At 45.1% G+C, this 23,457-nt stretch overlaps 1 protein-coding gene across 4 annotated transcripts in view; it reads left to right on the top strand.

Annotated features, from left to right (window-relative positions):
* The first annotated feature begins 406 nt into the window (after positions 1-406).
* The window catches only part of pih1d1 (PIH1 domain containing 1), a 41,088-nt gene continuing 18,037 nt past the window's right edge, over positions 407-23,457 (top strand). The window contains exons 1-6 of one of the 4 annotated variants that reach the window (XM_083649429.1): positions 407-522; positions 8,402-8,484; positions 11,198-11,255; positions 11,867-12,055; positions 20,486-20,547; positions 20,697-20,775. In XM_083649429.1, the coding sequence (XP_083505555.1) occupies positions 8,404-8,484; positions 11,198-11,255; positions 11,867-12,055; positions 20,486-20,547; positions 20,697-20,775 (469 nt within the window). In that variant the 5' untranslated portion in view covers positions 407-522; positions 8,402-8,403. Of the gene's footprint in view, positions 523-8,401; positions 8,506-11,147; positions 11,256-11,866; positions 12,056-20,485; positions 20,548-20,693; positions 20,776-23,457 lie in introns of those variants that run through there. The other 3 variants (XM_083649428.1, XM_083649431.1, XM_083649430.1) reach the window with 3 other exon arrangements.

Here is a 23,457-nt window from a genome sequence, read left to right as displayed (position 1 = left end):
TATTGAACGAAACATTTGTGTGGACAAGAAAGGATTTTTGACATTCATGGCCATGGTAATTAATTGTGCGGAACAGATCAAAGGAAAAAAGGAAAAGATTAAGATGATGATGGATGCAGCTAGAAGGTTCTTGAATGTTGTTGACATTTCTGGAGAGGAGATCGAGAAGGCGCTGAGGGATGAGTTCCCTCCGACTGAGTCGTAGAATGGACATATATATCGTGAATGGGAGCACTATGGGTGATGATACATGATGAACATTGTAAATAGACTCCAATATGTAGAAGACATCAAACTCCATCCAGTTGGTGGCGGTAATGCACCTTTATGTTGGTTGCCAACCGACATAAAACACTAAAGAAGAATAAGAAGAAGACGACGTAGTTTACAGTGTGAGGCAGCAATGCACTAACCCGTGCCTAGTCTGCCGGAAATTTAAAGAAGAAGAAGAAGAAGAAGCAGCTTGTTTCTCTAGCGAGATCTTCGCCTGTCAACACTCGTTGAAGCTGTGCTTGTGTAAAGGTATTAAACCGTTGTTTGTACTGTGTGTTGAGTATAGGGAGTGAAATGATCACAGGCAGCCAGCGGAGGTGCGCACTTCCTCTGTGAGCTCATGTTAGCCTAGCTTGTAGCTCCTTTAGCAACACCATAGCAACACATGACATGCTCGTTCAGCCAAAGCCTTGTGTACAAACTTACTGTATCCTAGTAAGTGAAGTCTAGAACTTGTCACTTTTCAAAGCTGTCTGGAGCCTCACTGGGGAGTCCCCAGTGAGGCTCCAGACAGTGTCAGGGGAGGCTCAGTGAATGAAAGTGAAACAAATATTACTTTAGTATTTAGTTAGTATTACTTATTACATTAGTTCGCAAAAGGAGATTGAAAGAATAGCCTAAAGCAGGGGCACTCAATTACAATTCAAAGAGGTCCAGTTAGAGAAAATGTCCTCAAGCAAAGGTCCGGAACAACATTGTAACGTAGCTTGCGCTATGATTCAGTGCCATTGAACTCAATTATTGAAGTAGCCTAATATACAACGTCTGTATGTAGTCAACAATACTCCACTAAGAAATCTGAAATGAGAGAAACAATCTCTCTTCATGGGCGGGGGGGGGGGGGGTGCACATGTTGCCTTTATATCATGAAATCAGACATTATCGCTCTATTCAAAATCTATACAGACTGTTAGCACCAAACCCACTGAGTCTGACTCCGTTCAGCCTTTGAACTGTAAATTCCAGTGAAAGGAGGGAGCCTATAGTGCAGAGTCAGACGGCTGAATTGGGGCATATGGAAATTAATATTTCTCCACTCAGGCAGAGATGCAGGCGCAGCGCTCAAGGTCACGCGCTCTTCTCATAGAGATGACGTTGCCAAGAAGAAGAAGACAATCAACACTTCTCATTGTGTCGAGAGGCGACTTCCACTGATCCGTCAAATCATTACCGAGAAGCTTTTAACAGGTTGGCCAAGGACCGCGGCTGTACTTTTTAAATAAAACATAAACAAGGGGAAATATCAAACCCATTAATCTTTCATTAAGCTCGCCGGATAAAAAAAGAATGGCTTAAAGTATCATTCGTTACTACCATCACTGCGAGTGCAAAAGCCCCCCTGCTAACATCCAAGGCTTCTCACAGACACAGAGCGCGAGAGAGGCGGAGAGCTGAATTTGGCGCATGGGAACCGGCTTGTGGTTGGGTTTGAATTTGGACCGGCTCATGAGGAGGAGGAGGAGGAGGAGGAGGAGATGGAGACCCGGGTCTGTAATGGTTTTTGTGGCATCAAGAAAAGGAGAAAAGAAATGAAGCTCGCACACTGCAAAGGCTCCAGTTAGGTGTGTTTTATTTCACACCGGCAGGTTTTGGCATTGTGCCAATTTGTGCGTGTCTCGCCTTTTTTCCATCTCTTTTGTGGCATCAAGGCCTTGTAAGCAAACACATAAACAATGCACTGCAGTCGTTACCGGGCCTTGGCAGCAAACACATAAACAATGCACTGCAGTCGTTACCGGGCCTTGGCTGAAGACTGGGCTGTTGTTGACAAAGGTTAAGAGCTCGTCCTCCTCTTGCACAAGTCTGCTTGTGTCATTGAAAGATCAGAGGCTTTTTGTGACCAGAGAATGGCCGGATTCCATTTCAAATATCCTACGCACGCACATAGACAGACACACACCGGAGGGGAGTGGCTGGCATGTTTGTGAAGGGTATGGAACAGCACACGTGTTTGGGTGGGGTAAATCCTCTCTCGCCACCACAATTCTTCTGAAATTCTACAGTAGAATTTGTTTTGATGATTTATTTTATATATATATTTTTTTTCTTTTTAAAATTTGTATAGAACATAGAAACAAGACAAACTGGCTCAGACACAGGAAAAGAAAGAAAGAAAAATAAATACATAATCGACATTCATCATTACAACTTGGTGCTATCAGCCGCAAGAGACAATGCACATGAGATCCCACGCAAAGGCTCCACGAGACACCAGCCCTCTAACCTCAGTCACTTATCATTCTTTCTTAACCTCATCAAAGTAGGCCAAAAAGGGTCCCAGACAGTTGAGAACCTTTTGAACGAGTTTGTTCTCAGGGATCTGAGTCTCTTCATCTGTATTACAGAAATCAGCCACACCTGAAAAGAAGGTGAAGAGGAGGACTTCCATTCCTTCAGAATAAGTCTTTTGGCAACAGTTGTCCCCAGTGTCAGAGATTGTTGCACAGCTGTAGGGAAGTTCAGAAGAGGACTCCCGAGCATGGCGAGAGTTCTGCCTCCGGCTGTAGGGTTATTTTGTAGGACTTGGAGTACCAGTCAAATATTTTGGCCCAGAATGCGGATAGTTAGGGGCGTTTTGATGATTTCTGCTAGCTATTTTGGAGCATGCAACGGAGCGTTCAGCATCCCCGTATAGAGCTGATCAATGGAAGACAGACAGGCTACTGTTGACCTGTATCAGTATTGAAAGGAACATGCAGTGACACTGTAGCTGACAACCTGTCTTTTGAAAGCATTAGAAGAGTTTGGCAGTGATGCCAAGTAGGTTAATAACATGCACTTAAGGTTTTGCACTACTGCTATATTGGAGAGCTGATTTGCTAGGGAATAAAATAACATGTCAAACATATCCCAACACATTTTCCAGCACTTCCTCACAGGGAAAACGACGGCATTGGTCGATTTTCAAGCGGGTTGAAATGACCGATGTTTACGAATGCCACCTCTTGTTGTCTTGTTTTGAGTGGGGCAAACCTCCTCGTCTTTACAACTTCCTGTCGCGAGAGACCCGTCGCCTCCAGTTCGCCATCTAGTTGCCTGAACCTTAACCAAGTTGTTTTAGTTGCGTGACCTTAACCAAGTTGTTTTAGTTGCCTAAGCAACTGACTGTTAAATCAAAATAAACATCAACAATGCTTATTTACAGTTTTCATATTTAACTGGATTAATTATACATAACTAGCCTACTATAATAAATAAATGTTCTTTTCTCATTTCAAGTAAAATAATGCATTTAAAAATAACATACAACAGAGTGCTTTGGAAAAATGTTTATCTTAAAATGAAGTGCTTTAATTTAAGAGAAATGCGTTTCCCCTTTTCTTCACTCCATTTCACATTTAACACTCTCAGCCAACAAACAACCTTTTCTCTTGAGATAAGTGAGCTCCGTATCTGTCTGTCTGTCTGTCTGTCTGTCGATCAATGCTATTGCAATGCAAACCTCACATGCTGTTGCGTTGGGCAGTGAGTGTGCCCTGGTGTGTGTATGTGTGTTTGCTCATGTGTGGCGCTTCCATAGACCGGTCAGGATCGCACCGCACTTCACACGAGACATACTGGTTTTGATCTGCCTGTAAGAACAATGAATGGACGTGTAAGAGTGGTTTCTTTTGAGCACACCATGTGAAATTACTATCTCTCGCCTCGCCTCCCCTCCGTCCGTGTGTCTCGCAGCACCACTGAGAACGAAGCAACAGAGAGAAACGATTTGCTTATTTGATTGGCCGAGTAGCATCACGTGTGATGATTTACAGCGCGTGCATTGGTCTGTGAGCTTCCTGGCAGATAAACCAGTAGTACTGTAAAGACTATAAAAGCATGTGCCGCTTAAAATAGAAACGGTCCGTGAAAATGTAAGTTATCAATGATTTGTAGGTTATAGGGCTCGGTCCAGATTAGGGATGGGCATTTCTAGCAAAAACACTATTCGAAATTCGCTGGCCAAATTCGAATTTAATTCGAATTTCGAAAAAAAAAAAAAAAATGTAAAAAAAAAAAAAAATTTTTTTTTTTTTTTTTTTTTACATTTTTAATTTTTTTTACATTGACATTTTCGAAAATAAAAAACAGTTTTGACAATCATGAGTGGTTGTGGTTCATTAAATATTTAGTAGGCTCAGGTCTGAGTGCCAAAGGGGTGCCAAAGTCACCCCCTCTCCCTCTTCATGGGATTTCATCCGCCATTCATTTTTCCATAAACCTTGCTTAAAATGCTTATAGCGATTTGACTATACTTAGAATCAGGGGAGACAATGCAACATTTCACTCAAAAAAAAAAAAAAAAAAAAAAAAAAAAAAAAATCGAATTTCGAATTTCAATAATAAAAGTCGACCTTGATAATAACAACGATTATTCGAAAATTCGAAATTCGATGCCCATCCCTAGTCCAGATAGGACGGCGTCTCGGTCCGGATGCGGACCGGAGTCCGGACTTTGAGGATCGCCGGCCTAAAGTGTGTGTTTGGTTAAAGTGATAATACGGAAGATTTCAGTTTTCTTGTCTCTGACAACACCTGTGGCCATGAGCAGTAATTGCAGATGAGATCCACACAGTGGCGCATATGTGACGTGAATGGGTTTCTTCTTCTTCTTAATAAATTCAAGTTGGCCAGTGGGGGGCGGTAATGCAACGCTTGGATGGCTGCCAACCGCACACACATCTCAAAAGAAGAAGAAGTTGGTCAGCGGTGCTCATCGATCCCAGTCCCACTGGAGATCGCTATGGCTGGGCGATGTGTGTGTGTGTGTGGGGGAGATTTGAGCTGTCAAGAGGCTCGCTCCTGATGTGTGTGTGTGTGGGGGGGGGGGGGATTTGAGCTGTCAAAAGGCTCGCTCCTGATGTGTGTGTGTGGGGGGGAGATTTGAGCTGTCAAAAGGCTCCTGGCCAATCCTGGTGCTTGACTGCTGCGTAGGCGGGCACAGGGTGTGCTCTTCCCAAATCTCCAGTGGGATCATAATAAGTCAGTTTTTAAAGAGATATGCAACCCCATTAAACCAGAGAGAGAGAGCCAGACCTTCATCATGTCAGTTTTTCATAAAAGGGCGGGGAGTTTTCAGGCTTTCAAATACGCCCACTCCACATTTGGATAGGATGCACTTTTGTGGGGCGGGCAAATTTCAGAGCCAATGGCAGCTCTGTGCAGTTCCTGCTCGCATGTGCGTGGTTTCATTCATAATCAGGTGACGCTGTGACGAGACAGCTCTTTGAGCTCCTACACACGAGCGGAAGAGGGAAGATGATAGGGCTGGCAGGGATCGATCCGTGTCAGCCCTACTATCGGATCAGCCCCTACGGTTCGGAACGTGTGAGCTTCCTCATCCCTTCTCCCCGCTGTAAAGTATCTCTGAAGGTAGGGCTGCACGATATATCGTTTACACATCGACATTGCGATGTGCGCATGCGCGATAGTCACATCGCAGGACGTGCGATGTCAAAAGCAAATTAACTCGTCATGTTGCTTGATAAACTCTCACTTTAGGGGTAGCCTACTGAGTGAAATGCAGGCTCTCTCAAAGGAGAGAGACGCCCCGCTACTGTACTCACTCATTTAATGCTTAGCTTCAACACAACAAACATGCACAGAGAGCAAAATTGAATTGTTTTTGCTTATGTTGCGTTGCTGACAGTAGCCTGTCTGTAAACGATGTGGTTGCGGAGGCGGACTTGTCCACAGCTTGCAGCGCACTCGCATACAGCAGGCTGGCTGCTGTAACTCAACATGTCCGTGGAGTGGAGATATTTACTCTTGAAACACCAAAAAGCAAGACCGCAACTTATGACACGAAGGCTAAAGTGATTACTGAGAAGTTGTCCGTGTATCACCGCAGCTCTCTCTCCCCCTCAGTCTGATGATGCATCAGATGATAGCAGTAACGTTACGGTAGAGGTAATCATACATAGCGACTCATTTACACAAAACATGTCGGTGAAAATAAAAAGACAATAGACATAGCTGGGCAATTAAATGTATATTTATTACTTTTCACGAATGAATTGTTTGTCACCGGTCGGCTGCATGTGAATCCTCTCTGTACTGCCCTGCGTGCGCTCAAAAACCGGAACTCCCCAAATGCGGAGCGTACCACTTGGTAGTTTCTGGAGGGGGGTCAGACCAAGTGTGTGAAGTAACCGTGTGAAGTGGCAGCGGTGTTTCATTGTTGATTTATTGAAACGTTAGAAGAACGAAAGAAGTTGAAAGCAGTGATTATAATCAATTAAATCTAATGTTTTTCTGCAAATAGCATCATTGGGAGGTAGATTCTGGCACTCAATATTAGGGGTGGGCAATATATCAAATTTATATCCATATTGTATTGTGATTTGAGACTATATATGGTCTTAGATGTTGGATGGTAATATGGTGATACAGCATACATGTTGTCTTTCCCTGGTTTTAAAGGCTGCATTACACTAAGTGAAGTATAGGCTAGTGACATTTTAAAGTAGAATGTCATAACTCACTTTTTCATGTAAGTCATGGAAATCCATTGGTCAAAATGTGTATGCACCCTGATAGATGACGCTCTGAGGCCTACCAGTAGGTCACAGCCCAGTGGTTGAGAAACATTAAAATACCTAATTTCCCCTCCAAAATCAGATGGACTCCTCTACAAAATCATCCCAATCATTCTAGAAATATTATTTTCTTTCAAATAGAGCTAACCTGGTGAAAATCTGTATTTTTTCATATCGCAATATATATCGCATGGGCGGGGAATATCGCAATGTCAGTTTTTTCCAATATCGTGCAGCCCTATCTGAAGGCTGTGGCTAGTGGCTGCTAAAGACCTAAAGACAGCATTAGGGGTGTCAAAAATAATTGATTATAAGATGCATCGCGATGCGGACCTGCACGATTCTGCATCGATTCACAAATGTCAAAAAAAGATTATTAAAAAAAAAAATATATATATATATATATATATATATATATATATATATAATCAAATAAAATATAATGGAAGTACATGCAGTTGTTTATTTTAATTATGGATCATAATACAATGCAATTCTAAATGCACTTTTATTTTAAAAGTAGCCACACAGTGAGAAAAAAGAAAGTGAGAAAAAAAATCATGTATTCGGGGGAAAAAAGTTATGCATCGATTTAAGATGCATCGCGATGCATCGCGATGCATCGATAATCGTTATCGAATCGAATCGTAGCCGTCTGAATCGTAATCGAATCGAATCGTGAGGCCAGTGAAGATTCACAGCCCTAGACAGCATCACAACAAACTTATGAAAAACACCTGAAAAAGCACAGGAATGCGAGCAGCGTGTTGCGGGCTGCATAAGATAACGAGAGCCACAACACACACACACGCACACTTTTCACAAACACGTTATCACCGGACGGTGAAATGTTGCCTTTAGGACACATAACAACAAAACAACACGTGGGGCCAACGAGTAGCTTAACGTTACGTTATGTTATCTGTTTCCAGACTCACCCGGTCTGGTCTGTACCCGTGTCAAGTGACTGCAGGTTAGCAAGCAACAGCCAGGAAGTTAGGCATAGCAGCACCACACTAAAACTGGAAGTTGGGTTGTTCTGCCATCAGAGCAAAATCATAAAATGTGTCACTTATGAGAAAAAAATATTTTTTTGATCTGTGCAGGGCAACAAATGGTTAGAGAAGTATAATAATATTAAAAAATCGAATCGAAATCGAAAATCTAATTTTGAGAGAAAAAATCTGAGATTTTATTTTATTTTATTTGTATTTTTTTGCTGATCCGAAAAATCCGTGATCAGTGGCTCAAAATCCGTCATGCGATCCGAACCGTGGTTTTTCTGATCCGTGCCAGCCCTAGAAGATAGTACTGTCTGACACTGTCATCTAGCGAGCCGTGCAGTGTTAATATCAGTTATTGGTATCGGCCAAAATGTTCATATCGGTGCATCCCAGTGCTGACAGATGACCACAATGAGCTTATGGAGGTTACAGAGAGAATGTCAATTTACTCGATTTGGGTCCCAGGGTGAAAAAGTTATAGAATATGTAACATAATATAACATGGCACTGTAGCACTATAATGTTACCTGTATCTTAGACTTGATATTATTTATGGTATAATTATTTTACAATATCATTGATTCATTGACTGATTTCTGTCCATAGCCATGGCGACAGACTCATCCCTCCTCAGCTCAGAGCTGGAGCTGCAGCAGCAAGAGGAGCTGTATCAACAGCTGCTGTCACAGGTGGGCTAGCTGCAGTTACAGGTGGGCTACCTGCTGTTACAGGTGGGCTAGCTGCTAGATTAACACATTAAGTGCCAGAGACGGACTAATTCGTCTTACATAATCCAGCGCTTAAGTGCCAAGGACGGACTAACTCGTCTTACATAAAGATTTTTTTTTTTTGACAGTGGGACATCAATCAACCCCTTTTACATCTTCGAGATAAGTATTTGCAGCAAGAGCATGTGTGTAATCTATTTTACCGACCACTAAGTGGCGACAGAGACCGAGAGAAGTCACAGCCACGGGACCCAAAAGCCACAAAAGCAGCCGCCTCGCCCGGACACACACACACAGAACGGACAGAGATCCCTTCCCCCCAGAGCCGCGCAGCAACGCGCGAACACACACACACACACACACACACACACACACACACACACACACACACACACACACACACACACACACCGCGGAAGCAAGCCATTCAAGGAAATGGCGACGCGATTTTACAGTAATCCATATCCATTTCAGACTCATCTTGCCCGACAGGCAAGCAGGCAGGCAGGCACGCAGACAGACAGGCAGGCAGCACAACGCGCTTCTGACACGCCCGCTGAAGCCAGGAGGAAGGAGGAGAAGACACACGGAGGGAGGAGTTTGAATGAGAGGGGTGTTTCCTGTTGTTATGGAGGAAATTACTGTTCAAAACTATTGTTTAGAATGTCTGACGGTCTTACTGATGCCAAAAATGAATGGTTAAAGTGACTGTTTCACAAAAAGCCATTTATCTCTGAATAAATTTCCAGACGCTGAAACCATGCTGTACTCAACGGCTAATATCTACATAACTACTAACTCTGCAAACTAACTCTTTTAGACAGAGAAAGCACACATTCTATTAGTTATTTTTAGATGATTGATGTTCATGAATTCTTAACAGAAAATAATCCTCGGCTGTTCTAAAATGAGCCAGAATCGTCAAAAACACCCCTGGCACAACTTACCTACAGGAATGAAAACATGGCTGGCACCCAATGTGTTAAAGGCAAACTATGTAATTTTACTCTGTTGTATTTTCCTTACTTGGCACCAAAAAGTTTGAGCAATGCTTATGGATGGGACAATATGCAGTACTCTACTAGCTAAATCTAGCTGACACAACAATAACAATTACAGTAATAATAATAACAATAATAACATGGTTGAACAATCTTATGGTAGAGAGAGACAGAGGGAAGGGGAGAAAGGGGCAGAGAAAGTGGGGGAGGAGAGAGCAGAGACAGGACATACTAGGGCTGGGTGATATGGTCATGAGTAGTCACAGGGGACAGTAAAATTTAGCAGTCAAGTTATCTATTATAGTTGCTGGGCGATATGAGCCACTGAATAGACAGTGAACAGTCTGACATGTATCGCCCCATAGGGCTTACAGCAGCTACTCAATCCGCCTGGCCATTTCGCTGCAGCGGCTGGGGCAGTAGCGGTCGAGGTAACAGCGGCACACTAGAACCAGCAGCAGAGCGGCCAGGCCAACAGCACAGACAATCTGACTCTAACCATTATCCAGGCCAACAGCACAGACAATCTGACTACTCTAACCATTATCCTGAACTAACGAGCACACAAGGAATCTAACTAATCTACAGCCTAGTCTACCCTGTCCTCGTCTAGAAGTCAATGGGGATTAATTAGTATGGGGATTTTGGTTAGATGCCTGAAATAAGCTCTGTGGTTAACGAAAGTGTATTAAACTGCGACCTTTGTGTTCAGCAAGATAACCTTCACAAATGAGGACCACGGGGGGCATGGGGGTGCAGTGGTAGCGCTGTCGCCTCACAGCTAGAAGGTCCTGGGTTCCATTCCCACCTGGGACGCTGTGAGCGCTGAAGGAGTCTGCATGTCCTCAAGTGCCCACCGCCCGGGTGGGGTCGTCAAAAAGGGCCTTTCTGTGTGGAGTTTGCATGTTCTCCCCGTGCCCCCCTGGGGGTTTCCTTCATATAGGAACCCCCTTCACCAAAACATGCAATATCCTGGTCGCTGAAGTGGCGCCTGTTCGGAGGGAGGGGAACTGGTTGGAATAGCGCGATCCTCCCACGTGCTATGTCCTACCGGTGGAGCTTCCCCTGTCAGGTGAAAAGAAGTGGCTGGCTAACTGCCCATGTCTCGGAGGAAGCATGGAGCCAGTCGGGATCAAAAAAAATCAGGGGTGGGAATGAGGGCCACCTTTATGACTTTTAAAGTGTAAATGCGATCGCTACAAAACGCTACAAAACTCATAAAAAGGTGTTGATTTGAGAAGATCATGTTGCTGAACACAAAGTTCACCACAGACCTTATTCCGTGGGTCCAACAAAGATCCCATTGATTTCCAGACGAGGGAAGCAGGCGATGCTAACCTGTGGGTTTTAGAGGGAAGCAGGCGATGCTAACCTGTGGGTTTTAGAGGGAAGCAGGCGATGCTAACCTGTGGGTTTTAGAGGGAAGCAGGCGATGCTAACCTGTGGGTTTTAGAGGGAAGCAGGCGATGCTAACCTGTGGGTTTTAGAGGGAAGCAGGCGATGCTAACCTGTGGGTTTTAGAGGGAAGCAGGCGATGCTAACCTGTGGGTTTTAGAGGGAAGCAGGCGATGCTAACCTGTGGGTTTTAGAGGGAAGCAGGCGATGCTAACCTGTGGGTTTTAGGAGTCCTTCCTGCAGGTGGCGCTCTATGGCTCTCTCCTTTCTGTTTCTAGACGATGGGAAAGATGCAAAGTGAGAGTCCAGACTCCAAAGTGATCCGACCACAGCCAGGTGAGTTTGTCCACAAAACATATTCTTCTAACTAGAAATTCTAACACAAAAAGCATTAACATTTCAGCATCTAAATAGACACGCCTTGTTTGGGCATGAGCTCATTGAGTAAATAGACAAAAAAAAAAAAAAAAATTAAAAAATTATGAATTAACCGATAGGTTAATCGATTATTAGCGTCGGTTAATCGAAAGTGAAATTAACCGAAAATTGACATCCCTACAAACAACGAGACAGCTAATTTATAATGTATTTGACGTGTGTTTTCAAGTCGTGCATAAAACTAAGTTATGATTTACCATCCATATATCTCTTTTAAATGGCTGGTTTACCTATTCAAGATCATCTCAGGTGATCAACTGGCAGTAAAAATGGTCCGGAACGTTAATTTATTGACAATTTATTCACAGTTTGTCATTTTTAAAAAGTGGGTCCCCAGAAAGAAGTTAGGGAAACGCTGCGGCTGTTCTAACACAACTGATCTAAAACAAAACACACAAGCACACACATATGCAGCAGAGTTTCATTTGGAAGACTCTGGTGCCCATTTAGTTCAATCTCTCTCTCTCTCTCTCTCTCTCTCTCTCTCTCGCCCCCCCCCCCCCCTCCAGGCATGTGTGTGAAGACTGTGTCCCAGCCTGACCAGCAAAAGATCTTCGTCAACATCTGTCAGTCACCCTCCGTCCCGCCCCCGGCGGAGCTTTCCAAGGAGGAGCTTGTTGAGCTGCTCCAATCAGAGGACCCCACCGGCTACAGAGTTCCCATGAGCCTCGGCGAGCCACACACAGAAACAGACAACAGTAAGCACTTCAGTAGCTGAAGAGAAAGAGGCTATTTTACACAGGAAAGCATAAGAGTCTGTAGTGCCACTGTGTAGTAGGCTTAGGGGCCGTGCACACAGGAAGGTATAAGGCCCAACTCCAATCCGCCCCCTTACTGACTCACCCCCTTAGAGGCGCGTTCACGTGAAGGGAGTGAGGGCTTAGGGATGTCCCATGCTGAAATCGCAAAGTGAAGCAGCTGTGGCCACTTACGGAAATGGAATTGCCCACAACTTGTGACGTATAAAACGGGGAAGGCTGCAAATATCTGTCAAAAAAATAAAAGAACACACGTGCGAAACAAGCGCGGTGTTTGCGAGTGCGCTGGAATGCCTAAATTGTAGGGGTGTCACAATATATCGTCCCACGAAATTTCGCGATAGTAAAACGTCACGATATGTATCGTTGAGATGAAATCTCATATCGCAATTTTTTTTTTTTTTTTTTTTTTTTCAAAAAATAGACTAAGAAACGTCTTAGTAACTCTCTCCTGTATAACGAAGTTATACAGGAGAGAAACCATTCAATTGAGTTTCTGGCAAAACTGTTTACTTGACAGGAAAAACTGAAGATGCATAAAAAATAGATTAAGAAAAGTCTTGTTGTTTGAGTTTGAAGAAAAACTGAAGATGCATAATGAGAATTTATACTGCTGAGAAACCTTTTAGTTCAAAGTAAATCTAAGTGATGGTGTAACTCATTCTATTTCAAGATAAGCCTTATCTCCAATCTCATGTTTTTTCTAGTTGTTATTGTAATAACAATTTCCCACAACAGCATGTTTTGTATTTGTGCATTTCAAATAAAATACTACTTTTCCAGTCATATATTGTCATTATTCAAGTTTAAAAAAATATTGTTAAAATCGTATCGTATCGTATCGTTATCGTGAACCCAGTATCGTGATACGTATCGTATCGTGAACTGAGTGTATCGTGACACCCCTACTAAATTGACAATGAAACATTACATTAATAGGGATTTCAGATGAGACAAAAATATTATATCAGAGGAATGCAAGTAGTTATATTACACAATCCTAGTATAATCATCGACCATTTCTATTACAATTGCAATCCACAACTTTTTTGATGAATGAGAAATAGTTTTACCGAATCTGTATTGTAGGCTACAGTATTGACGTTGTGTATAATGTTGGGTGACATGTCATTATTACGCTTATTTTAATTATAATTACTAGGGATGGGCATCGAATTTCGAATTTTCGAATAATCGTTGTTATTATCAAGGTCGACTTTTATTATTGAAATTCAAAATTCAAAAAAAAAAAAAAAAAAAAATTTTTTGAGTGAAATGTTGCATTGTCTCCCCTGATTCTAAGTATAGTCAAATCGCTTGGTTTGAGCAAGTAAAACAATTTTTATAAGCATTTTAAGCAAGGTTTATGGAAAAATGAATGGCGGATGAAATCCCATGAAGAGGGAGAGGGGGTGACTTTGGCACCCCTTTGGCACTCAGACCTGAGCCTACTAAATATTTAATGAACCACTCATGATTGTCAAAACTGTTTTTTATTTTCGAAAATGTCAATGTCATGTAACATGTTCTTTACTTCAGTGGTGCAATGCTTGTTTGAGCTAAAAATCCACAGCAGAAGCTTTTTATATTAATTAATAAAGCCGTAGACTTAGAATCAGGGAAGACAATGCAACATTTCACTCACAAAAAAAAAAAAAATACATTTTTAATTTTTTTTACATTTTTATTTTCGAATTTCGAATTAAATTCGAATTTGGCCAGCGAATTTCGAATAGTGTTTTTGCTAGAAATGCCCATCCCTAATAATTACACATGTGGCAGATTTTGCAGTATAGGCTGCATTTATTTTTAAATGACCTGTTGTCCACTCTGTAGAGCCAGAGCCTGGATGAGAACAGACTCATCAGGGAGTCTATCCCTCAAACACCTTAGGCGTCTTGACAATAAACAATATATAGCGAGCCCCAAACCTGCCAGAGTCAACATCATCTTGTCCAGTGCCAAGGGCTCTGCTGTCCCAATCCTCCTATTTATCCAATGTGGATCCCTTCTAGACTTGATGACTCAACCACTTTCCGCTGGCGGCCATTAGAGGGAGTGAGGGTGCAGGGCTTGAGTCTTTAGGGGGCGGATTGGAATTGGGCTTAAGAGTCTGTAGTGCCACTGTGTACTAGGCTTAGGGGCCGTGCACACAGGACGTGTGTATTTGAGAAGCCAGCACCTTTCTGCAATTCATTCTCCATGCTAAGGAGGCGCTAGGCGTGCTTCTCTTTCAAGAATGGGCTTTAAGCGCTGGTTGAGGATAGTGTTTTTTGGGGGGAGCGCTCTGGGCGTCTCAAGCTGAAAGAATATCAACATTTGGAGGAAAAGCGCGCTGCTCGTCAGTCACTCCTCCTACCTCTTCTCCAGTCCTGCCAGGGGGATCTTCAACCTCCACTGCTGCCAGAATTGCCAATAATCTGCCTTTCATGTTTACAATGTGAACAATTATCAACAACATCAAACAGATTAAACCAGCTGGCTACCATCTGTGTGATCGTTGTGTCCTGAACTGTACTGCACGCGACTGCAGGGAGGAACAAAACAAAGCACAGAAAAAACCGCTCCTAAGCGTTCTTATGTGAAATACACACGTCCTGTGTGCACGGCACCTTAACACATTGAGTGCCAGCGACGCCATATGGCGTCATTAGAAATTTACCGTAGGCTGCCAGCGACGCCAAATGGCGTCAGTAACTCGAAATTGTTTTTTTGACGGGGGGGGTGTCGATCTATGCCTCTTACATCGCCTCTTACAATATGATAGCTATTGAATGTGTCTAACCTATTTTACAGAACCCTTAGGTGGCGACAGCGCACTCCAGATGAGAGAAAGTGGAGTAAAACCATAGAGTAAAACACACAGAAGAAGTCGTTTGGGAAGAGGAAATCGCATCGCATCCGTCCGTATGCAGCTGCTTCATTGAAGCATAACGTAGCTGTGCCCCTGCAGCAGCCAATCTGCTGTCACAATTGAGCACCTCGTGTCCGCTGCATTCGCTGCATTCGCATGATCAGCCGTGGAGTTCTCAACTGGAAGCATGGTGACATACACGCGGGTGTAAAAAAGCTGGACTAGCGGACTTTTCACTGCTGAGAGCACACGCAGAGCAAACGCACTCACAGCAGAGCAGAGCAGAGAGATACTCCTCCCACAACGGGGGGGGGGGGGGGGGAGGAGGAGGGGGGGAGGTGGGGCACGCAGGACACTAAAGCATATAACAGACCCAGGCAGCTGCAGCATTACATCAGAAAATATTAGCAATGAGTCAATGATGTGCTTGAAATGCTTCCTTTCACAAAAGGGTTATTATCTCAGCTCGTAGAAAAAAAGGGCTGTTTTTGGTCTAATCAAGCTATCTTCTCCGGCTCATAACTAAAGAACGGAAAATGGGATCAATAAACTTTTTTTTGCAGGTGATAGAAGAGAGTCTCATCGTTATTTGTGCGTGTTCAGTGTTTACATAGTAATTATTAAAGAAATTATATGACTGTTTTAAAATGCATTGCGGCCTATGTGGCACAGTACAGCACCTTTTGCCCAAGGGCCGTGGCACTCAAAGTGTTAAGGGTCGGTGTTACCGGTGTTACATGGTGGTGGGGTAGACTCTCCCTGCAAAGCGGCGGGGAGAGTCTGGCTGGTAATGCTTTCACTGTGGATGTGAAAGGACCTGTTTGGTTTAACGAATCACACTCGTCGTGGCCGGCGCTTAGCGACGGTGCCCTTGCAAAATAGTTTGTGAACTTTGCATGCGGAGAACAGAGCCCAGAGTCACCAAGATGGCGACTGCGCCGCAAGCTAAAACGCCACAGAAAATAATACAAGACATACAATACATGTGGCCTGTGTGATAAGAATTTGACTGATCAAAAAAGACAAACATTGCCTCATTAGCGAGGTGAAGCCTTTAGCTTTGGTGGAGTTTACTGATCACATTACTGATCCCCACCGGCAACACTGTTCCATTTTATGGTGGAAGGAAAGAAAAGAAAACTCCACCCGCTCGTGCCAGTTTGTCAATTACAAGCGCTCCCTATCTGGGCTGCCTGACTCTGAGAGCCCTTAGCTAAGACAAGCAAGTAGCATTAGTTATACATGAGCACAATGCCCCCCTCATACACCTGTAGGTGAGAGCCCTTAGCTAAGACAAGCAAGTAGCGTTAGTTATACATGAGCACAATGCACCCCTCATACGCCTGTAGGTGAGAGCCCTTAGCTAAGACAAGCAAGTAGCGTTAGTTATACATGAGCACAATGCACCCCTCATACACCTGTAGGTGAGAGCCCTTAGCTAAGACAAGCAAGTAGCGTTAGTTATACATGAGCACAATGCACCCCTCATACGCCTGTAGGTGAGAGCCCTTAGCTAAGACAAGCAAGTAGCGTTAGTTATACATGAGCACAATGCCCCCCTCATACACCTGTAGGTGAGAGCCCTTAGCTAAGACAAGCAAGTAGCGTTAGTTATACATGAGCACAATGCCCCCCTCATACACCTGTAGGTGAGAGCCCTTAGCTAAGACAAGCAAGTAGCATTAGTTATACATGAGCACAATGCACCCCTCATACACCTGTAGGTGAGAGCCCTTAGCTAAGACAAGCAAGTAGCGTTAGTTATACATGAGCACAATGCCCCCCTCATACACCTGTAGGTGAGAGCCCTTAGCTAAGACAAGCAAGTAGCATTAGTTATACATGAGCACAATGCACCCCTCATACGCCTGTAGGTGAGAACCTTTAGCTAAGACAAGCAAGTAGCGTTAGTTATACATGAGCACAATGCACCCCTCATACGCCTGTAGGTGAGAGCCTTTAGCTAAGACAAGCAAGTAGCGTTAGTTATACATGAGCACAATGCCCCCCTCATACGCCTGTAGGTGAGAGCCTTTAGCTAAGACAAGCAAGTAGCGTTAGTTATACATGAGCACAATGCACCCCTCATACGCCTGTAGGTGAGAGCCTTTAGCTAAGACAAGCAAGTAGCATTAGTTATACATGAGCACAATGCACCCCTCATACACCTGTAGGTGAGAGCCTTTAGCTAAGACAAGCAAGTAGCGTTAGTTATACATGAGCACAATGCACCCCTCATACACCTGTAGGTGAGAGCCCTTAGCTAAGACAAGCAAGTAGCGTTAGTTATACATGAGCACAATGCACCCCTCATACACCTGTAGGTGAGAGCCCTTAGCTAAGACAAGCAAGTAGCGTTAGTTATACATGAGCACAATGCCCCCCTCATACGCCTGTAGGTGAGAGCCTTTAGCTAAGACAAGCAAGTAGCGTTAGTTATACATGAGCACAATGCACCCCTCATACGCCTGTAGGTGAGAGCCTTTAGCTAAGACAAGCAAGTAGCATTAGTTATACATGAGCACAATGCACCCCTCATACACCTGTAGGTGAGAGCCTTTAGCTAAGACAAGCAAGTAGCGTTAGTTATACATGAGCACAATGCACCCCTCATACACCTGTAGGTGAGAGCCCTTAGCTAAGACAAGCAAGTAGCGTTAGTTATACATGAGCACAATGCACCCCTCATACACCTGTAGGTGAGAGCCTTTAGCTAAGACAAGCAAGTAGCGTTAGTTATACATGAGCACAATGCACCCCTCATACACCTGTAGGTGAGAGCCTTTAGCTAAGACAAGCAAGTAGCGTTAGTTATACATGAGCACAATGCACCCCTCATACACCTGTAGGTGAGAGCCCTTAGCTAAGACAAGCAAGTAGCGTTAGTTATACATGAGCACAATGCACCCCTCATACACCTGTAGGTGAGAGCCCTTAGCTAAGACAAGCAAGTAGCGTTAGTTATACATGAGCACAATGCACCCCTCATACACCTGTAGGTGAGAGCCCTTAGCTAAGACAAGCAAATAGCGTTAGTTATACATGAGCACAATGCACCCCTCATACACCTGTAGGTGAGAGCCCTTAGCTAAGACAAGCAAGTAGCGTTAGTTATACATGAGCACTAGTGCTGCACGATTTGGGGAAAAGGTGCGATTAGCGATGATGGTGGACAATATTGCGATTGCGATTGTGATTGTGATATAATAAACAAATGGTATCTAGGGATGTGCCGGCATGAGTTTTTGACGGTATGATAACCTTGGACAAAAATACCACGGTTTCACATATCACAGACTAAAATACATGAAATATGTTACAATTTAAAATATATTAAAACTAAAAAAATAAAACAATTTGAAATTAAATTATCTTTACAAAAAAATAAAACATTTTGAGACATTTGCCTGTCCCAAACATGTAAAAAAGAAACACCAGTCAAATAGAAACTGCACTGTGTTACAGCACATAGAAGATGGCTCAGCAAAGTTGCAAAGTTAGTTACATGTCTGTCCAGCAATACTAATGAATGATACACACCCCGTTTATTTATTTTGTAGCGACAGATGGCCTTAAACGCCACACTCACGTGACGCTTCTTGAGAGAGAGAGGTGAGAACGTGCATCTGCAGACTTTATCGAGGGACCATGAAGGCATCATGTGACAGGCTAGTTAGCTAGCCTGGAGGTGATGCTGCCAGTGTTTTGCTATCAACCTTGTTAATCTCGTTATATTCTTCATCACAGCGGGTCATCCCCACTGTGTACTTAATCGCGCACTAGTTCTGCATAAGCACCTGCAGCTCTCTCCTTATTTTACTGACGTTCTCACTGATCACAGGGCTGTTTACATGCGTTTCTGAACGAACAGCTAGCTAGTTATTAGCATAGCTTGCTGTTAGCGATCATGGATGTTCTCTCTCTGCCTCTCGGTAGATAATATGTAACCTTGCTGCACATAACATTACTTATTTGCGGGAGTGCATGGGAGAAGTCTCCCGCTAGTATTGATGCCCAGTGTGATGGCAGAGAAACGTGTGTTTGCTGCGTCGCGTGTAACGTTAGTTTAGAGGAGGCTCTCACACACACACACACACTCAAAAAGACGTGAAAAAAATAAAATAATCGCACACTTTTGCGGTTATGTAATCGCGCGTGCTGACATCGCGATTGCGATTTGATTAATCGTGCAGCACTAGCACAATGCCCCCCTCATACGCCTGTAGGTGAGAGCCCTTAGCTAAGACAAGCAAGTAGCGTTAGTTATACATGAGCACAATGCACCCCTCATACACCTGTAGGTGAGAACCTTTAGCTAAGACAAGCAAGTAGCGTTAGTTATACATGAGCACAATGCACCCCTCATACGCCTGTAGGTGAGAGCCTTTAGCTAAGACAAGCAAGTAGCATTAGTTATACATGAGCACAATGCACCCCTCATACACCTGTAGGTGAGAACCTTTAGCTAAGACAAGCAAGTAGCGTTAGTTATACATGAACACAATGCACCCCTCATACGCCTGTAGGTGAGAACCCTTAGCTAAGACAAGCAAGTAGCGTTAGTTATACATGAATACAATGCACCCCTCATACACCTGTAGGTGAGAACCTTTAGCTAAGACAAGCAAGTAGCGTTAGTTATACATGAACACAATGCACCCCTCATACGCCTGTAGGTGAGAACCCTTAGCTAAGACAAGCAAGTAGCGTTAGTTATACATGAGCACAATGCACCCCTCATACGCCTGTAGGTGAGAGCCCTTAGCTAAGACAAGCAAGTAGCGTTAGTTATACATGAGCACAATGCACCCCTCATACACCTGTAGGTGAGAGCCCTTAGCTAAGCCTGGGTGTCTTCTGTTGTCACTGTCATCTCTGGAAATGTGCTTTTATCACAGTCCGCTAGCATCGATGCTAATACCACAGCTAAAGCTTTGCTAACATTGATTTCTAACTATAGTTAGCATTATCTATAAAAAGTGACCATCATTTCTTGTTTTTCAAATGTTTGAGAACTCAAGCAGTGAAGGCAGACATTCTCTTCCCCCTAACTCCACTCTCCATCTCATCACTCCCTCATGCCCTGTGCATGTTTTACATCCACTCTCTCTGTCTCTCTCTCTCTCTGTCTCTGTCTGTCTCTCTCTCTCTGTGTGTGTGTGTGTGTGTGTGTGTGTGTGTCTCTCTCTCTGTCTGTCTGTCTGTCTCTCTCTCTCTGTCTCTGTCTCTCTCTCTCTTTGTCTGTCTCTCTCTCTTTGTCTGTCTCTCTCTCTCTTTGTCTGTCTCTCTCTCTCTTTGTCTGTCTCTCTCTCTCTCTGTCTGTCTGTCTCTCTCTCTCTGTCTCTGTCTGTCTCTCTCTGTCTCTGTCTGTCTCTCTCTCTCTCTCTCTCTGTGTGTCTCTCTCTGTCTCTGTCTGTCTCTGTGTGTGTGTGTGTGTGTGTGTGTGTGTGTGTGTGTGTGTGTGTGTGTGTGTGTGTGTGTGTGTGTGTGTGTGTGTGTGTGTGTCTCTCTCTCAGGCTCCCAGGGCTGCATAGCTTATGACGTGGTCATCAGCCAGGAGTTCTTCCAAAAGTGCCAGGTGTGTGTGTACATATGCATCTCTGAATGACTGAATGAATAACTGTGACAGTTTTATTCCTTAACTGTTATTGTAATCTAAATCTACTATTACAGCATAATGGCCGATCCTTCTGAATAAGGGCCCTTTGTTTGTGTTTGTGATAGAAGGATCCTCTGTTCCAGCAGTTCCTCATCCTGGTATGTCTGGAGGGTTTAGAGGACAAATACAGCCTGGAGCTAAGCAGAGGTTTGTTTGTTTGTTTGTGTGTGTTTTTTGAACCTGATGTTCTGGATTTGTCCAGTGACTGCTGAGAAAGGTCAGCTGACGACAGGGGAAAGTCCTTGTGGCGGCATGGAGAGACAGCTGACAGGAGGGAACAGACCCCACCGGGACAGGCATGGGTTAGCTTCCCATGGCTGTAGTTTCCCAGGCTTTTCAGCACGTTGGAAACACCCGCTTTAGCTACGAAAAGTAAATATAAGAGAATACCCCCGGAGTCTGCGAGAGTGGGGGCGGAAGAGGACTCATCGGCTGATATCTGTTGCATTACGTTACGTTGTATCCGGGTCTGAGTACTGCTGGCGTCTGCTGCTGTGACTGCCGCTTCAGCCCGTGTCCCTACTTTTCGTTATTGTTAGCTGTTCGTGTGTATATTTTTGTTTTGTTTTGTTCTGGTCCGCCCGTCCTCGTCCACGTCTCCCTGTTGTCTGATCGTTCCCGTTTTCCCCTCGGCTGCTCGACGCGTCCTCACCGCTCTCAGGCCTACCCGTCAAGCCGATCGATCATTTCCTCATTCCTCCGCTGTTCAGCACATCTCTGGATTACCCTCTCCTGTTGGATTTATCATTCCCTCTTACTACCTGGACTCCATCTGCTTCGCCCCTCCATGACCGACCCGCTGCGTGCCATTTCCTATCGCTGCCCAGCCGTGCTGCGCTGCGTGACCCACGTCCTGGGAGGCAGCCTTCACTACCTCGCCATTTCGTGGGCTCCCGCCACCTCCGCTAGCCATCTCTGCAGGTGAGTGATTGCCACCCCGCTTTCCCTCACTGCTGCTGGAGCTGGTCTGTCACCATGGCACGGCTGGGCTGCCCCGCCGCACGGGCTCGGTCTTGGGCCAGCACCATCAATCCTCACACCAACAACAACAACAACTGCAACACCATTCTCCCCGGATTACTGTCACCTCTCCTCATATCATCTCTTCCCGGATTACTGTCACCTCTCCTCATATCATACCTCCATCTTCGACTCTCACTACAGCTCCTCCTATCTCTTCCCCCTGGATTATTTTTATTTCTACTTTTTCCACCTGGACCCTTATTTTTTCCACCTACCCCCCAACTTCCACGATCTCTCCCCCGCCTCACCTACTCTGCTGCCAACCTTCACTTTCTTAACAACAACCACCGCCTCTCCACTCCTGCTTTCACCGCCGCCAGCAAATCTAACATTCTCCGCCGCCGCCGCTACATCCACCATGGACCCCGCCATAACCGCAACCGGACCCTACACTACTCTGCTGACACTAACATTCCCTCACTCTGGACTAACTCCCGCCCCCCTGTCAATACCACCTGCCGCTTTGCTAACCCCAACAACCTCCGCTCTCTCCCCCCTGCTCCCCCTGCTCCCAAATCCATCTCCCTTGCCCTGCTGAACACTCGCTCTCTCTCCAACAAATCACCCATCATATCCGAACTCATCCTGGACAATAACATTGATCTTCTCCTCCTTACTGAAACATGGCAACAGCCCCTGGACTTCTACTCACTCAATCAGGCAACCCCCCCCAACTATAGTTACATCGCCAAGCCCCGCCTCTCTGGGCGTGGGGGGGGTCTCGCCGTTCTCCATAAACAATCCCTACCCATCAACGAACTCAACCTCAACCTCCCATCCATGTCCTCCTTTGAACACCTTGCCTTCTCTCTTCCCTACTCCATCACTGCCCTTCTTCTTTACCGTCCCCCCAAGCCCCACCCCTCTTTTCTGTCCGACCTCTCTGAACTCCTCACCATCGCTTCTTCTCTTTCCTCCCGCCTTCTTCTCACCGGTGACCTGAACATCCACGTAGACCAACCCGACTCCCCTCTGACATCTGACTTCCTCTCTCTCCTCGACTGTTTTCACCTCACCCAGCACATCAACTTCCCCACCCACACCAAAGGCCACATTCTTGACCTAGTCTGCTCTTCCTCTCTACCCATCTCTAACCCTCACCCTCTCCTTTTCCCTCTCTCTGACCACCACTGCATTCTCTTCTCTGCTCCCCTGCCCCTACCTCGCCGCCCCAACAAACGCACCATCTCCTTCCGTAACATCAAATCCATCGACCTACCCACTCTCTCCCAGACTATATCCTCTGCCCTCCCCCCCCCTGACTCCGCCCCCTCCTCCCCTGATGACTATGCCACCCTCCTCAATTCTGCACTCACCGACTCCCTTGACTCCCTGGCCCCCCTGAAAACCTCCACAGTCTCATTCACCTCCTCCTCCCCCTGGTTCACCCCCCAACTCCGCACGATGAAACAGACCGGCCGGCAACTGGAACGACTTCACCAGAAAACCCACCTCACTGTCCACGCCGAACTCCTCAAACAGCACCTCTCCTCCTACCGTGATGCACTCCTAGCCGCCAAATCTGCCCACTTCTCCACCCTCATCAACACCACCAACAGGAACCCCCGCACTCTCTTCTCCACTGTCAAAAAGCTCCTCCAACCCCCGGACAATAACACACTCTCCTCCCCTGAACTCTGCAACTCATTTCTCCACGCCTTCAACAGCAAAATCTCCAGAATCCACTCCTCCCTGACTGCCTCCATCGCCAACCCCTCCGCCCCTCCTCCCCCCACTATCACCTTCCCTCCCCCTGACCTCCCCCCCCCCCCCCCCCCTCGCTGCCTTCTCCCCTGTTGACTCCTC

Source organism: Poromitra crassiceps (genome assembly GCF_964638095.1).
Source record: "Poromitra crassiceps genome assembly, chromosome: 13".
Lineage (NCBI taxonomy): Eukaryota > Metazoa > Chordata > Actinopteri > Beryciformes > Melamphaidae > Poromitra > Poromitra crassiceps.
The sequence above is the reverse complement of the archived record's forward strand: the minus strand, read 5'-3'. Positions and strand labels throughout refer to the sequence as shown.